At 38.9% G+C, this 16,990-nt stretch overlaps 1 protein-coding gene across 1 annotated transcript in view; it reads left to right on the top strand.

The window, feature by feature from the left end:
- Positions 1–249: 249 nt before the first annotated feature.
- LOC123666065 overlaps positions 250–16,990 on the top strand; it is a 35,915-nt gene continuing 19,174 nt past the window's right edge. The window contains exons 1-15 of the mRNA XM_045600273.1: positions 250–313; positions 1,240–1,296; positions 3,785–3,931; positions 4,491–4,572; positions 5,968–6,089; positions 6,349–6,521; positions 7,173–7,279; positions 7,853–7,960; positions 8,512–8,584; positions 9,840–10,036; positions 10,491–10,570; positions 11,110–11,222; positions 14,647–14,807; positions 15,457–15,550; positions 16,199–16,305. Coding sequence (XP_045456229.1) covers positions 250–313; positions 1,240–1,296; positions 3,785–3,931; positions 4,491–4,572; positions 5,968–6,089; positions 6,349–6,521; positions 7,173–7,279; positions 7,853–7,960; positions 8,512–8,584; positions 9,840–10,036; positions 10,491–10,570; positions 11,110–11,222; positions 14,647–14,807; positions 15,457–15,550; positions 16,199–16,305 — 1,685 coding nt within the window. The remainder of the gene's footprint in view (positions 314–1,239; positions 1,297–3,784; positions 3,932–4,490; positions 4,573–5,967; positions 6,090–6,348; positions 6,522–7,172; positions 7,280–7,852; positions 7,961–8,511; positions 8,585–9,839; positions 10,037–10,490; positions 10,571–11,109; positions 11,223–14,646; positions 14,808–15,456; positions 15,551–16,198; positions 16,306–16,990) is intronic.

The following is a 16,990-nucleotide window of genomic DNA, read 5'->3' as shown; positions in this document are numbered from 1 at the left end:
ACTGATTTCGGTATTATTAACTATATTAATACCGGTTCGTATTGAAAAATTATTTTGAGTCCATTTACCTAGGGAGGCTTTGGGCTATATAATTTTTTAGTACGTTTTTTCCTTAATTCATCGCGGGTAATATCGCGGAGCACAGCTAATGTACTTATATAATAAGCAAACATATGAAATAGTAGGTATTTTCTAGTATCACACACGTTTATTTCTTCTTTCAGATAGTCGGCATGCCTTGGCCGTGAAATGGACGGTATTCAAATGGAGCCTATCGGCAAGTACAAAGCCGATCGTAACGGATCCGCTAAGGGTAATCCCTTTTGATATGATAATATACTTGTACCTTCGGGGAAGAGCCTGTTTCACCGTTGTAGACAAAGTTTATCCTGCATATAAGTTACGAATAGACGTTAACAGCAGGCAATTAGGGCCTGTTTTACCTCTATTAATAAATGACAAATTTTAGAGTCACAAATGTGAATGGAAATATCCCATTAGTTGATAGGAATTGGACGGTAAAAAAGAAAATAGTGTCATATAATTTTATCTCTTGGATACCGTCATACGTCGATCGATGCATCTTGTAATTGATTCATGTTGATTCATGTTGTGTTCGTGTAGGAAAGGAGTCATGTATCAGATAGGTTTAACTAGGCCATAAGCATTTATATCATACTATACTATGGCAAATTTTACTTCATTATTAAAAGTATGTTGTACAGTATAAATAAATAATCCATTTTCAACTTCAATACTATTAAAGTGAGGCTTTAGTTGAATTGAGTTGATAAAGATGTGTGGACTTAGTGACGCTGTATTTCATGCAAGATATCACTAATTTTGTCCTAAAACACAGTTTAAAATACATTATTTTTCAAAAGAGTAACTGCGAAGTTTCTTGCCGATTCTTCTCTGCAGAATCAACATTCCGAATCTGTGGTAGCTTCACTTTTACAAAAATAATAATCATTTTTAAAGTTTCAATTTGTAAAATGACGATTCAAAAGTGCTCATTGGGCCTATTTGAATAAATTTTATTTTGATTTTGAATATATATTTGACTATTTTAAAAAATTAACGCCTTTTATTTGAGGCCAACGACGCATAGACTTAAAAATTTGAGTAGCACTGATATATTTATTAAAGCTAATTCAGAAGCTATCGAAACAACGTGAAGAGAAGTGGATAGGTGTCCTACAGTATTCAAAAAAAGTAATGATTATTTTTTGTCTCCAGCGGCCGCTTGGCGTAACATGGTCGACCAGGACTTAGACGACGTTGCATTCTTGGCAGGTGAGCTTTTGTAAATTTAGTAAAGTAGAATTCTTTACGCACGCTTGACTTGGGGAGTAAGCTGGTGAATGCGTGACGAGAGCGTTACGAAAAGTGTGATCGGGCGAGGCAAACGGAAGTTGAAAGGGAGAAATTGGTTAGTAAAGATAGAATGCTTTACTTCAATCGTGTAGTCTAAAGCACACTCGTTTTTTTTAAAGTGAAAAGTCCCGTTGTGCACTTCCGACGTCACCGACATACTCATGACGTCGTGCACAGCGGCTGTGTGCTGTGCGCGTTAGACACTTTTTGGGTGGGTGTAATCTCGTGCATTCGCGTTACCGACATGCAAACTAAATGTTTTAAGTTTTCCACTTACACACACTTCAGCCTACCGCAGTCCACTACTGGACATAGGCACAAGTTCGAGCCAAAAATGGCGTGAACTCATGTGTGTTGCCCATAGTCACCACGCTGGGCAGGCGGGTTGGTGACCGCAGGGCTGGCTTTGTCGCACTGAAGACGCTATTAATTATCAATTTCATTAACGCCAAATATTTACCTTAAATAATGACATTTACAGTGTCACTCTTCTAGTTAAAAAGCTTACCAAATATTTAATTTAAGATACTGTTCAAATTTTAATTTAAAGTCACATATTACTGTCACGTGTTAATCTCACATCGAGAGCTCTTAATCTTCAAGAGCACTCGTACATCACCTTGAGAGAAATGCAAGACCGGCTCATTTTGAAGTTTCGCTTTCAACCTAAATGAAAAAGGAAGGGGACGTTGGAAGTACTTATTCCAAGAATTTCCCAAAAAAGTACTTTTCTTTGTTCGAAAATTTTGAGGTAAATTTTTATTTATGGAGGATTCTTTATTCCATGAACTTCTCTTTTGAGAAGTTTCTTCAATGTGTAACGTTGGTTAATCTACACTAATACTAGTGGTCGCTCAGAGTTTGAAATTTGGCCATAAATAAAAATTTTAATTATAGAAAACCAAAATTATGAAAATAAAGAACCTTTTTTTAAAATTTTTAGTTTGACTACAGACTTGACAATCAACCAAAGAATAAAATATGCATGTGTGTGTCAAATACATGGTAGTATGTGTACTGTTTTTTTTTTTCATTAATTTAATATGTTTTTATGCATAATTTAAAAGAATATTAGCATTCTTCACTCCTTCTTTATATAAACTAGAAGTGTGCGAAATTTCACACTCCTCCGTCCGCATAATTTTCTTAAAAAACTTTGTACCACACAAAGTTTTTGTTTCACGTATTAAAATGTATATTATAAACCTGAAGATTTGTTTGAATGCGATAATCTTAAAAACTACTAGTTCTGTTCGAAAAATTATTTCAGCGTTAGATAGCTCATTTATCAAAGAAGGCTCTACGCTATATCATCATTACAGCCTATACAGTCCACTGCTGGACATAGGCCTCCACAAGTTTACGCCAAAAATGACGTGAACTTGTGTTTTGCCCATAGTCACCACGCTGGGCAGGCGGGTTGGTGACCGCAGTACTTACTGGATTTGTCGCACCGAAGACGCTGCAGCCCATCTTCGGCCTGTGTATTTCAAAGCCAGCAGTTGGATGGCTATCCCGCCATCGGTCGGCTTCTTAAGTTCCAAGGTGGTTGTGGAACCTTGTTATCCCTTAGTCGCCTCTTACGACACCCACGGGAAGAGAGGGGGTGGCTAAATTCTTTAGTGGCGTAACCACACAGCACAACGCTATATAATTATTTAATACCTCCGTGGATTCAACCGCGGAGTTCATCTAGTTTATTTGTAAGATAATAATATTATTTACTAAGACTTGATTACTACAGAGAATGACCGTTCTGTAATTATACGTATATGGTGTAATTTAACTACGATACAATACAATACAAATATACTTTATAGTACAACCCGAAACAATACATGTAACATAGAATATGCAAGAAATAATTGTGTTTGCTCGCTAACGAAAAAAACCGACTTCAATTACATCGACAGGTAATACAACGAAAGTAGACGAAAAAAAATATTAACAAACGCACTAGTCGTCAATTATATAGTCTCTATATTATTTGATAATAATTTTACTTGGCGTAGATATTTTTGAAGTGGTATACTGTACTGACTATAAATATTTGGGAACTTTTACAAAAAAAGTGCGTGTGTACTTATGTACGTAAGAAGTTATACTTCATTGGCTAGCTAACTTCTCGTTGCTAACTTCTTCTTGTCGACTAGCTAACTTCATGGTAGGTTTTTTTCATGACGGTGTGCACGCGCATCGTAAAATTTTACTCTCATCATTTTTCCCTATACACCAAAAGAAGTGTAACTTCGAAATTTTCCAGTTATGCTATTCATGGTGGGTTTTTTTCGTGACGGTGTGCGCGCGCATCGTAAAATATTACCTTAATTATTTTTCCTTATACACCAGAAGAAGTATAACTTCGAAATATTCCAGTTATGCTATCATTGTCTCTTTATATTTTTAGATACAGACAAGGCGAGAGAAGCAAGGGAATTAGGCGATGCACCTGTTGCAGTATGTTCTCAACGACGTGCACTATGTTTAGCAGCGCTGGTCTTCTCGGCTATGTTTGCGACAGCCCTGCTTGTGGTCTATGCCACTCCTCAGCCAGGTAAGTTGTTTTACATTTCAGTGAGGTTACCAAATCAAAACAAACAATTAGTAGGAGAATCATCATCATTATCATCATTACAGCCTATACAGTCCACTGCTGGACATAGGCCTCCACAAGTTTACGCCAAAAATAACGTGAACTCATGTGTTTTGCCCATGGGCAGGCGGGTTGGTGACCGCAGGGCTTGCTTTGTCGCACCGAAGACGCTGCTGCCCGTCTTCGGCCTGTGTATTTCAAAGCCAGCACTTGGATGATTATCCCGCCATCGGTCGGCTTTATAAGTTCCAAGGTGGTAGCGGAACTGTGTTATCCCTTAGTCGCCTCTTACGACACCCACGGGAAGAGAGGGGGTGGCTATATTCTTTTGTACCGTAACCACACAGTACTAGTAGGAGAAAGTTAAGTTACCGTACAGGAGCTACGACTTAAGAATGTCACTGACTTAATAACTCAATTCATTGTTATTCTTTATCAATAAATACTTTTTTCAATAAATGGATTTAGTTTGTAACGCAATGATTATTTGAAGAAAACAATGAATGATAATTGTTTTCAGAATGTCCATGTTTGAGCGAATCTGACCTCATACCGGGTCAGCCACCGACGGGTTCAGAAGAAAATGCGACATCCGCAAACAAGTGAGGACAGCTTCCATTTTTCCAGTTTTTAAAATTTACTGCTAAATAAATGCTATAAGGCTTGTGGTATGAATAATTGTATTTGCTCTTCAACGAAAAAAAAGCTTCAATTACATCGACAAGTACTACAACGTAGATCGACGAAAAAATAGTCAAGTATTAGATATAGCTCGAAAATTTCTTGTTACATCTCACATGACACGTACCATCTTTCGATTTAAAAATATCATTGAAATCGGTCCACCCAGTCAAAAGTTCGAGGTGACATACAATATAAAAAAAAATACAATCAAATTCGGTTATGACGTGTGTGATAATTTCGACTCACTGCTGAAGTTTACTTCTGTTAAATGATTACAGAGTAAACTCCAGTCATGTGTTGGAGCTGATACACACAATTTTAGGTTGCCTCAGTGTGGGGTCATTAAAGTATTACCTAGTAGTAGGGGTTACCTACGGGGTTAACGTAACGTAACGTTGGGGGGTCTGAATTTGGCTGATTTTTGATGACATGGGGGCCGGGGGGGGGGTCTAGTGGTGGTTATGTCTGCAATATTTATTTATTATTTTTGAATAGATTAAAAATATATATATACCAATGTTTGCGTAAGCATGGGGGTGAGAGTGTAGGGTTTTGCTAACTTTCGCTGACAAGGGGGAGGAGGGGGTTAAAAATTTCTAAAATTCTGCTTACTACGTAATGTAAATGTTTCATTGCTTTTCCTATTAAAAATCATTTGGAAATTGTTTTTAAAGTAGTAATAGTAGCCGTATAGTGAATATCTTAGTGGAGTTTTGGAGTTTACTTTAAAAAATATATATAGGGCACGTAGTTAAAAAAGTATGGGGAGTGAGATTGCGTGATATAAAACGGCTGGTGCTTAGTGACGCTGAGAGTGTTGCTTTACAGCGCTTTTAGCTGTACTGAGATATGATATATTAGTATATCGGCATTTACTGTACCGATACGAATAATGAGCGTTAATTTATGTTTAGATTTAAGAGTTTCATTGTTTTAATTAATTAGAATTCGATTCATTTCATAGAACATTCCAATTTTAAATATAATTATTCTTCTTAAGGAGTAAACTCCGTTCGTGTTTTGTTGCACACACGCATTTATAAGGCTACTAGCTGACCCCGCAAACGTTGTTTTGCCATATATGTTATTAACACCCTTAATCCCCCCCCCCTTATAACTTAGGGGTATGAAAAATAGATGTTGGCCGATTCTCAGACCTACCCGATATGCCCACAAAATTTTATTAAAATCGGTCGAGCCGTTTCGGAGGAGTTCAATGTTTACCACCATAACACGAGAATTTTATATATTAGAAGATGTATAATTTGAAAAGTAATGTTACTTTTCTTTGACAAATTTACAATTATTTTCAGAGATAGGATAGCCAGCAACGGGATGGTGTTTCCGTGGCGCGGAGCAAGACTGCCAACTTTCCAAATACCGAGACACTACAATCTGTGGTTGCATCCGAATTTGACCACTGGGGAGTTGAGAGGTATGTTTCAAATATAAGCTTAATCTTTTTTTTTATATCACTAGGTCGGCAAACAAGCGTACGGCTCACCTGATGGTAAGCGATTACCGTAGCGCCATAGACGCCTGCAACACCAGAAGCATCGCAAGCGCGTTGCTGACCCCATCCCCAATCCCCCCAGAGATCTGTCAGACAGAAGAGATTGAACTTGAACGCGCTTAATTCTGGAAAAACAGTGGAACTCAACAATTTCAAAAAAACTGTTCCAAATTTCTTTCAGGGGAAGTTTCCATAGACTTCAAAGTGGATCGAGACACATTATTCCTGGTCCTCAACGTTAGAGATATGAACGTAACGGAACGAGCATTGTTCAAGGGTGGCGGCTCTCTGGGACCTAAGGTCGCTAAGGTTTTAGACTACCCACCGGCCGATCAGACTTACATCGAGTTTAAGGTAAGTTTGATTATTATTAGTTTGGGTTAGGATTGATTTTGCCTTGATATCTGCTCTGATGGTTGTTAGTTCGATTAATGCTGAACCCTCAATCCCCTGAGCAGAAAGCAGCGACTGCACATATGTCAACTGACTAGTCTTTTGCATAGGCGCAAATTTACCCTAGGGCCAAAAGGGCCATGGTGCGGGGCGGCACTTTATGAGGGGTGGCGGAAAGTGAGCACATGTACTAGGGATGTGATAAATTAATTCATTTTTACAATAATAGACAACTAAAAAAGGCAGTTGAAAAATTCAGCCAAAAGTAATTCATTATTTATTAACAAATCTCTAAAATAAATGCTGTTTTCACCTTTTTCCTTTAATTTACGGGGTGGCAAATAAAAATGGCTCGGGGCGCGAAGTATTAAAATACACGTCGGTCTATTGTATAACAATTCATTGTTTAATGTTTTGAAATAAAACTTCTTTACGTACGCTGACTTGGGGAGTAAGCTGGTGAATGCGTGACGAGAGCGTTACGAAAAGTGTGATTGGGCGAGGTGAACGGGAGTTGAATATAAGTTAGATGGAGCTACAGACGTTTTACTTTAGTCGTGTGGTCTAAAGCACACTCGTTTTTTGGACCAACGGTTTTTTTTTGTCTTTCAGGAAAAGCTACGTCGCAAGTTCAACTATACACTGAGTTTACGATTCATTACAAAATTGGATCGAAGCGACAAGCAACGTGGATTCTATCTAACAGCGACTCACCGACAGTAAGTACAGCTTAAATAGTTATTCACGTCATTTGAGTATATTTTTTTAGAAGATTGTGGTAACTGTGATCTGAATTAGTAATAATAATAATATTCTTTACTGCACACCATTTAAAGATACAAACAAAAGTAGTATAATTAGAGGAAGGTGTACAAAGGCGGTCTTATCGTATCGTTAATTATGACTTTGTGCTCCGTTTGGCCTTTAAACCTTCTAATTTCTTAATTCTGGTAGGGCACAGCAGGAATTTCCTGCTCAAAATCTGGAGCAGCCCGACGGGGGTAGTACCTCGACCTTACAGAAGATCACAGCTAAATAATACTGTTTTCAAGCAGTATCGTGTTCCTGTTGGTGAGTAAGGTGACCAGAGCTCCTGGGGGGATTGGGGATTGGGTCGGTAACACGCTTGCGATGCTCCTGGTGTTGCAGGCGTCTATAAGCTACGGTAATCGCTTACCATCAGGTGAGCCGTACACGTTTGCGGACCTAGTGATAAAAAAAATTGATTAAATTCCAAAAACTCGCTAACTTAATGCAACATAATGTATAACCATTGTTGTGTATTTTTTCAGTCGTTGCGCGGTTTCTCGTTTCTGGTTGACACACGCCCGCTCAGCCTTCCCATGCCTTGATGAACCTCACCTCAGAGCGACGTTTAAACTGACCATCGTCAGGGACAGGTAAGTACAATTTGTACTTGTTTTTTCAGAATACTTACCTGTCATGTATGTACATTTTCATTCATCATCATACATAGTCAATTTGTATCCAAAATCAAAATCCAAATTTACTTCATTCAAGTAGGTATGACTGAAAAGTACAAAAGCACTTTAATTGAAATCACGTGTAATAAGCGTTTTGAAATAATGATTTGATAATCACGGAGTAATGACCCCCTTAATCCCCCCCCCCCTTACAACTTAGGGGTATGAAAAATAGATGTGATATGTTGAAAAAAAAAACATTACACACACTACCATCTATTTCATACACACACGCATATTGTACTATTTTTTTTAAACTTACAATTTTAAATAAATTATAGTCCCACGACCACTAGCCGGCCACTACTTTTTCTTAAATATAAATAGTAGTATATTTTTTTTTCGTAATTTACTATTTGTCAAATGTCAAACGTTACATTTTAAAACCAAACTCGTTTGCTTAATTCGATTTTTACCTTTGTTTAGTGTTAAGAACTTAATAATGTATACATAATAAATATTTTCAGATTCCACGTGTCCCTCACAAATATGCCAATTGTGGCTACTGAAGAAGCTGGCTTCTATTTAGGGCATAGATTGGTAAGATTTTATTAGGGCCTGTTTCACAATTGTGGATAAAGTTTATTCTACAAATAAGTTACGATTAGACAGTAAGTGGTAGAATAGGCTATTAGGACTTGTTTTGCCTCAATTAATAATGTATAAGTTTTGGGATAATTTTTGCGTATAGAAATATTTCATAAATACAGTGAAATTCGATTGTAAAAGAGAGTGATATATATATATACATACTAGCTGACCCCGCAAACGTTTCTTTGCCATATATGTTATTAACTCGCTTAATCCCCCCCCCTTATAACTTAGGGGTATGAAAAATAGATGTTGGTCGATTCTCAGACCTACCCGATATGCCCACAAAATTTTATTAAAATCGGTCGAGCCGTTTCGGAGGAGTTCAATGTTTAACACCATAACACGAGTATTTTATATATTAGATGTATAAGAAATCAAATCGACAACAAACAAATAACCTGATAGTAAACGATTACCGTAGCTCATAGACGTTTGCACCACTAGAAGCATGCCGACCCTATTCCCAGGAGTTCTGGTCACCTTACTCACCAACGGGAACACAATCCTGCAAACAGTATTATTTAGCTGTGGTCTTCTGTAAGGTCGAGATACTACCCCAGTCGGGCTGCTCCATGTTTTGAGCAGGAAATTTCTTGATGTACTCTACCATTATCAAAAACTTTTTTATCTGTTGGATATCTCTATGATCTAGTTGATGAAACAGGTCTTTAATCGAATTTATTTAATAATTTTTATTTCGAATATTTTCGAATATCTTCCCACACTTCTTTGTAAACTTTTTTTTATCGTTCTGTTCGAAGAACAACTTAAAATATCGAATACGTCTAATTATCATTCACAATTTAGATCTAATCTAGTTTTTCAGATATCCTAGTTATATTCCTATTATATATATGATATCCGCCGCGTTGGCGCAACGGTTACAACCATGGATTGTGCCAATTACAACCGCCATGACAAACATTTGTATTGGCCATACAGGTGTTTGCCGTGGTCTGGGTGTTTGTGCAGTCCTTGTGGGTCTCCCCACCGTGCCTCGGAGAGCACGTTAAGCCGTCGGTCCCGGTTGTTATCGTGTACACCTGATAGCGATCGTTACTCATAGTAGGGAATATATCCGCCAACCCGCATTGGAGCAGCGTGGTGGATTAAGCTCTGATCCTTCTCCTACATGGGGAAAGAGGCCTATGCCCAGCAGTGGGATATTACAGGCTGAAGGTATATGATATCAAATTCACAGCTGCAAGACGAATTTGCCGTATCGCCTCCAATGTCGACGCACATGATGGCTCTCGCTGTGTGTCGCCTCCAGCGCAGGGCTGCGCCCCCTCTCGTCGAACCGACACCGGAAGTGACCGAAGCCCCGCCGGAAGACTTCATGCCGGCACCGGAAGTCAGTTTATATAGCGATCAGCAAGTTATACTGGACGAATCTGAGTATGTATTGATTTTTTTCTTACAGTTTTTGTCTTTTTTATTTTATTTGAAATGACATGGATAAGATTTTATGAGAATGTGTTCATGCATTTGTCAAAAAAAAAAAAAATAATTAGATTTTTTTTTTATTTAATGAATCTTTTCTTCCGTATGAAACACATATATTCTTTTTCTAAGTCGGATACGTCTTGTAAGAGTGATCGTGGTTGCGTCCTCTTCCGAGGACTACTTTCTTAGCAATGTGCTTCCATTCCAGTCGATTAGTGGCAATACTATGGCAGACTCAGTAGTTTTTGAATTAAAGCTTCTGTACGCAGGCCTCGCGCGATCACACTTTTCGTAACGCTCTAGTCATGCTCTCAGCAGCTTACTCTTCAACACAAGCTTGCCTAAAGAAGTTTTACTTCAATGATATATAAAGTAAAACAAAATATATTTTATTATCTTGTTTCAGGCCATTATTGGAATGGGTGCAGAAGACAATTCAACTGTTTGCATTTGAATTGAATACGTCCTATCCCTTACCAAAGTTTGGTAAGTGTTTTGAATTATGGATATTAAATACATGTTTACATTACTTTTAAATTATTTTAAAATGTTATAATATCATATATATCTATATATTAGTACGTGAAGCAAAAACTTTGTACCCCTTTTTACGAAAATTGCGCGAACGGAGGAGTATGAAATTTCGCACACTTATAGTTTATATAGAGGAGGAGTGCAGGATGGTAATATTTTGTTAAAATTATAGATAAAAAATACAGGAAGTCCATAAAAAAAAGCATTTCTTGGCTTGACCGATTCTCATGAAATTTTGTGTGCATATCGGGTAGGTCTGAGAATCGAACATCTATTTTTCATCCCCCTAAATGTTAAGGGTAGTCTACCCTATTTTTTTTTTTTGATAAATTATTTATTTTTTATTTTATTATGATTTGGCGTTGAAAAATACATATAACCCTAAATTTTCACGCCTCTACCACCAACCCCTATTTTTAAATAGCGTTTAGCGGCAAGACAACGTTTGCTGAGTCAGCTAGTAGCATATAAAAATACATTTTTACATACAGATATTGTAGTGGTCGAAGGAGGCAATCAGTACTCAGAAGGATGGGGCCTCATAACACTCTCGCCATCGCTACTGACGGACACGAAAGCCATCGCGAGATTATTAGCACAACAGGTAAGTTTATGGAAAATTTTGATTATTATACTTATCTGACATGTCGATGTATGAGAGGTGATTATTAAATGATAAAATTTACTATTACAGGTATGTGTGATATAACAATATACAGGGTGTCCCAGAAATTGCACGCCAGGCTGATACGGGAGGTAGATCGGCTTTAGATCTATCAAATAAAAGCAACATGACCTCAGTAAAAGTTTTTTAGTTTTCGAGATATTGACACTTTTAGGTTTTTTCAGAAAATCTCCACTCTTTGCTCTATTTTTGCCTGTTATGGGCATAAAAAAACCTCTAACTTATAAATTTTTTTTCCTAGGCTACCACTAATAGTTGGTTCAGACAACCCAGTATTCATTTTATTAAAAGGTAGCAAGACATTTAAAAAATAAAATAAAAAACCCAATCTTATTTTTTGTTTCAAAGCGAAACCCCTAACTAAAGTTTAGCTAGCGACTGTGAAAAAAAATGTACAAGACTGAGTCAGCAAATGTTCTTAAAAACTAGCCTACTTAATGATCTTTTAAAAGTGGTATAATATTTATAGTCATTCTTCGAAATTATGCTACTAAAAAATAATAGTTTTAATTGAATGTGCAGCCGTCTTTTGTCTCCATATCACTGAGAAATTAAATGACCTAAACGTTTATTGACTATCTCGCTCACACTCATTGTTCGATCGGTAACAACGTTACCAAGAGGATCAGAGGTGATACCTGCGCACCGGCGGTAAATTTAGTACTACTCCTTGTGATTAGTGCTACACACGTGTTCTGTGATTCCTTCGTCTTGAAGTTACGGTTTTCATTTTTACGACAACTTCGCATTAACTTGGATTCCATTTAGCTTGTGTTTGGAAATAGTTTATTGGATACAGTTTCATAACGACGACTTGGCGCTCTTAGTAGACTCGATTTACTTTGGACTGCTTTTAAGATGGCAAATGAACAACCTGTGCTTTTCACCTCTAGTGAGTATACAGACATGTTGTTAATTTATGGTGAGACAAGAAGCGTTTCTTCACGTGGTAACGCCAGTTATAACGCAAGATTGGTAGCGAGATTGTACTCGAAAAGATACCCTAACCGCAGGCGAGCAACCCATGAGATTATTCTTCGCACTGTCAATGCCTACCGAGAAGGCAGAATCTCTGGCCGAAGAAGTTCTCAAGGAAGACCCCGTAGTACTCAAGGGGATGAGGTTGTACTAGAATAAGTATAACAGGACCCATCTACTTCATTAAAGGTAATCGAACGAAGTACTGGCGTTTCTAAATCGCAAGCGCAACGAATTTTGAAGAGGTACGAATACCACCCGTACCATATTTAAAGGGTTCAAACGCTGTTAAGCGGTGATTATACAAAACGTGTATCGTTTTGTCGCACAATGCTGGAGAAGCATGAGGAAGACCCAAATTTTTTCAACTACGTCTTATGGAGCGACGAGGCGGCCTGTAAAAGAGATGGGTATATTCATCTACGTAATATTCAGAGTTGGCAATTAGAAAATTCGCATGAAGTAAGACAAAACCGTTCGCAGCACCAATTTAAAATAAATCTATGGACCGGGATCCTCAATGGCCCATTCGAACTCCCTGCTACCCTCAATACAGCAATGTATTTAGAATTTTTACAAAATGATCTACCCATTCTTTTGGAAGATGTGTCTTTTGAGACAAGAAGAAGAATGTGGCTGCAGAATGATGGGTACTCACTATGCTCGTGCAGTTAGAGCTTATAAGATGACACATACCCCAGAAGATGGATTGGCCGGCTAGGACCAATTTTGTGACCCCCACGCTCCCCAGACCTAAATCCACTGGACTTTTTCTACTGGAGATGTTTAAAAGATTAAGTGTACAGTAAACTAATTCGATCGGTCGATGAATTGCGGCAACGAATCAACGAAGCAGCTCGCGAAATTACTGATTTAAGTTTAACATGTTTAAAGACACAGTTTTTAAGAAGATTCAGGTTATGCATAAGAGCAGGTGGCAGAAATTTTGCTTTTAAATCTGCTATAATGGTTTATTCCATGTAAATTCTGAATGGTAAATGTTTATTTGAATGTTGTAATTGTAAAACTTAATGAAAATAAAAAAAAATACAACCTTATGTTCTGTACCTAAATTATTTTGATGCCAGCCTACAACAACAATTAAAAAATGATAATGGATAACTCTGTTGGACATTGCTAAACTAACTTTAATTACAGTTTAGCTAATTACAGTAACTAAAAAGTTGTAAGTTGAAGACAAAAGTCGGCTTAACTTTGTATTAAGGATTATTTTTTATTTGAAGTATTGCGTAAGTAGTTCGATTTCAATGACAAAACGTGGTATTATTCAATTTTTAGTAAAAAAAGCTATAAATATTATACCACCTTTAAAAGATCATTAAGTAGGCTAGTTTTTAAGAACATTTGCTGACTCAGTCTTTTACATTTTTTTTTCACAGTCGCTAGCCAAACTTTAGTTAGGGGTTTCGCTTTGAAACAAAAAGTAAGATTGGGTTTTTTATTTTATTTTTTTAATGTCTTGCTACCTTTTAATAAAAAGAATACTGGGTTGTCTCAACCAACTATCAGTGGTAGCTTAGGAAAAAAAATTATAAGTTAGAGGTTTTTTTATGCCCATAACAAGCAAAAATAGAGTAAAAAGTGGAGATTTTCTGAAAAAACCTAAAAGTGTCAATATCTCGAAAACTAAAAAACTTTTACTGAGGTCATATTGCTTTTATTTGATAAATCTAAAGTCGATCTACCTCCCGTTTCAGCCTGGCGTGCAATTTCTGGGACACCCTGTATGTGTATATGCGAATAGTAATGCACATAATTTCTGATATCTTTATGCTGAAGGAATTTGTAAAATGTTTGACTAAAATAAAAAAAATTAACGTGACACCGTCTAATAAATCGATGAACGCCAGCTGCATGCATGAATAGGGATGACTCATTGTCCCGTTACGCTCATTGTACGCTTGCGCCGCATCTATCTCTCTTCCACTCGATTGGCCTGTGCGTCCGAGGAGATGTTTCGCTATGACGTTGTCACGTTAAACTATCGTCCGTAAACCAACTCTACAGACAACCATATTTTCAATCTTTACTCTTATAATAATACTATTGAATAGCATTTGTTCATTCAGAATAATAAAAAAAAAAACGAGTGTGCTTTGGACCACACGACTGAAGTAAAATTTCTTTAGCCATAGCCTTGCACTGTGTCTTGGATATACGAAACGTTACTGGCTATGAGAGAAAGAGAGAAAATATGTGCTCGCATCTATCTCTCTCTCGCTCCGTTCGCTCTCGTCACGCATTCACCAGCTTACCTCCCAAGTCAAGCGTGCGTAAAGAAGTTTAACTTCGATAATACAGCCTGTCAATGACGTTACGAAGTGCAGTATATGTCCGTGGGCAGTGGTTCGGCGGGCTGGTGTCCCCGCGCTGGTGGAGCTCGCAGTGGCTGCTGGAGGCGCTGACGTCGGTGCTGGGCGAGCGCGCGCCGGCGCTGGGCGGCAGCGCGGCGCCCGCCCCGCAGCAGGACGCGCTGCTGCTGGACCACGTGCTGCCCGCGCTCAGGTCGGTGCCGCGTCCATGGTTCCGTACATACACGAGCGCGCGCCGGCGCTGGGCGGCAGCGCGGCGCCCGCCCCGCAGCAGGACGCGCTGCTGCTGGACCACGTGCTGCCCGCGCTCAGGTCGGTGCCGCGTCCATGGTTCCGTACATACACGAGCGCGCGCCGGCGCTGGGCGGCAGCGCGGCGCCCGCCCCGCAGCAGGACGCGCTGCTGCTGGACCACGTGCTGCCCGCGCTCAGGTCGGTGCCGCGTCCATGGTTCCGTACATACACGAGCGCGCGCCGGCGCTGGGCGGCAGCGCGGCGCCCGCCCCGCAGCAGGACGCGCTGCTGCTGGACCACGTGCTGCCCGCGCTCAGGTCGGTGCCGCATCCATAGTTCCGTACATACACGAGCGCGCGCCGGCGCTGGGCGGCAGCGCGGATCGAATCTGAATCTGGAAGAACAACTGTACAAACAGCGGTCCATTACATTTTTATTATATGTATTGATTAGATTGATTGGACTTACAATGTGTTCAAAATTGACCGGTTCGTGAGCTTGGACTTTGTCTTATTAAAAGAAAAACAGATTTTTAAATTCAAATCATTTTTACATTACAATAATTGATATATTTAATTTTTTAGTCAAATTGATTTTATTATTTTCTAGATTGGATTCGAGTTATTCCGTACGAGCGGTCGCCTCGCCGAGACTAGACAAAGCGGACATTGAATCCGCTACCGATGACCTCTCATTGCACAAAGTAAGCCACCTCAGTTAAAGGGTATTTCAAGTATTACGTAAACTTTGAAGGGGGTTTGAGGGTTTTCAATCATCAATCATTACAGCCTATACAGTCCACTGCTGGACATAGGCCTCCACAAGTTTACGCCAAAAATAACGTGAACTCATGCGTGTTGCCCATAGTCACCACGCTGGGCAGGCGGGTTGGTGACCGCAGGGCTGGCTTTGTCGCACCGAAGACGCTGCTGCCCGTCTTCGGCCTGTGTATTTCAAAGCCAGCAGTTGGATGGTTATCTCGCCATCGGTCGGCTTTTTAAGTTCCAAGGTGGTAGCGGAACTGTATTATCCCTTAGTCGCCTCTTACGACACCCACGGGAAGAGAGGGGGTGGCTATATTCTTTAGTACCGTAGCCACACAGTACCCTCCGGGGGGGGGGGGGTAAAATTACTAAAATTCTGCTTACGTTATACCCGAATGACCCCTTACTCGTATCAAAGAATGGGGGATAAATAATGTATACTTCATTTTTAACCACTTTCAAAAAAAGGCGTTCTTAATTATTTGTTTCCATTTTCATACAATAACTTTATGATACAGGTTTGACAGGTCTCTCATTCTACTAATTGTATCCTGTTATTAAATTCTCATATTTTTTACTTTTATAAGGGCGCAGCTATAGTCAGCATGGCGATCGAAGCAGCCGGACAGGAAGCCGGTCGCGCTGCGCTCGCGCGACTGTTGCGCGATCATCGCTCGGCTAGCGCTGACGCTAGGTATATGAATTTAATTCGCATTTTCGTACTAAGAATAAAACTATTAAGTTACAAATATCTATACAAAGTATATGGTTATACTATGTACGATTTTATTTTTGTGTTACCCACACATTAGGCATTCTAAACATTTTTGAATATCATATCAAAAATTGACCGCTCCAGCGGGGTTCGAACCCGCGTCTCCGACTGACCGTGTCGGCGCTCTAGCCAATTAAGCTATGGAACGATGTACCCGCTAGAGCGAAATTCTTGATATGATGATTTTTATTTTCGGTTTAAGCGCCACGGTTCGCTTAAACCGAAAATATGTTATACTTATTTAAAGCTAAAAGTGCTAAATTAGTTTGATACTTTAATAAGAATAAATTAAATAAATTTGCACTGTTTATCAATTAAATTATGTTTTTGAAGTTATCCTTCTTTTGGCGCGTTAGGGAAAAATTATGACCGTACATTTTTTACGATATGCGCGCACACCGTCACGAAAAAAAACCACCATGAAGTTAGCTCGACGAAGAAGAAGTTAGCAACGTGAAGTTAGCCAATGAAGTATAACTTCTTACGTGCGTACATAAGTACACACACACTTTTTTCTGTAAATAAATAAATTTGTTTTTATAGTTTTTTGTCCATATAAAATAAATCGCTAAATCGTTTACTAAGTGGAAAACTCGAAAACTGT

The sequence above is a fragment of the Melitaea cinxia genome, chromosome 25, assembly GCF_905220565.1.
Source record: "Melitaea cinxia chromosome 25, ilMelCinx1.1, whole genome shotgun sequence".
Taxonomy (NCBI): domain Eukaryota; kingdom Metazoa; phylum Arthropoda; class Insecta; order Lepidoptera; family Nymphalidae; genus Melitaea; species Melitaea cinxia.
The sequence above is the reverse complement of the archived record's forward strand: the minus strand, read 5'-3'. Positions and strand labels throughout refer to the sequence as shown.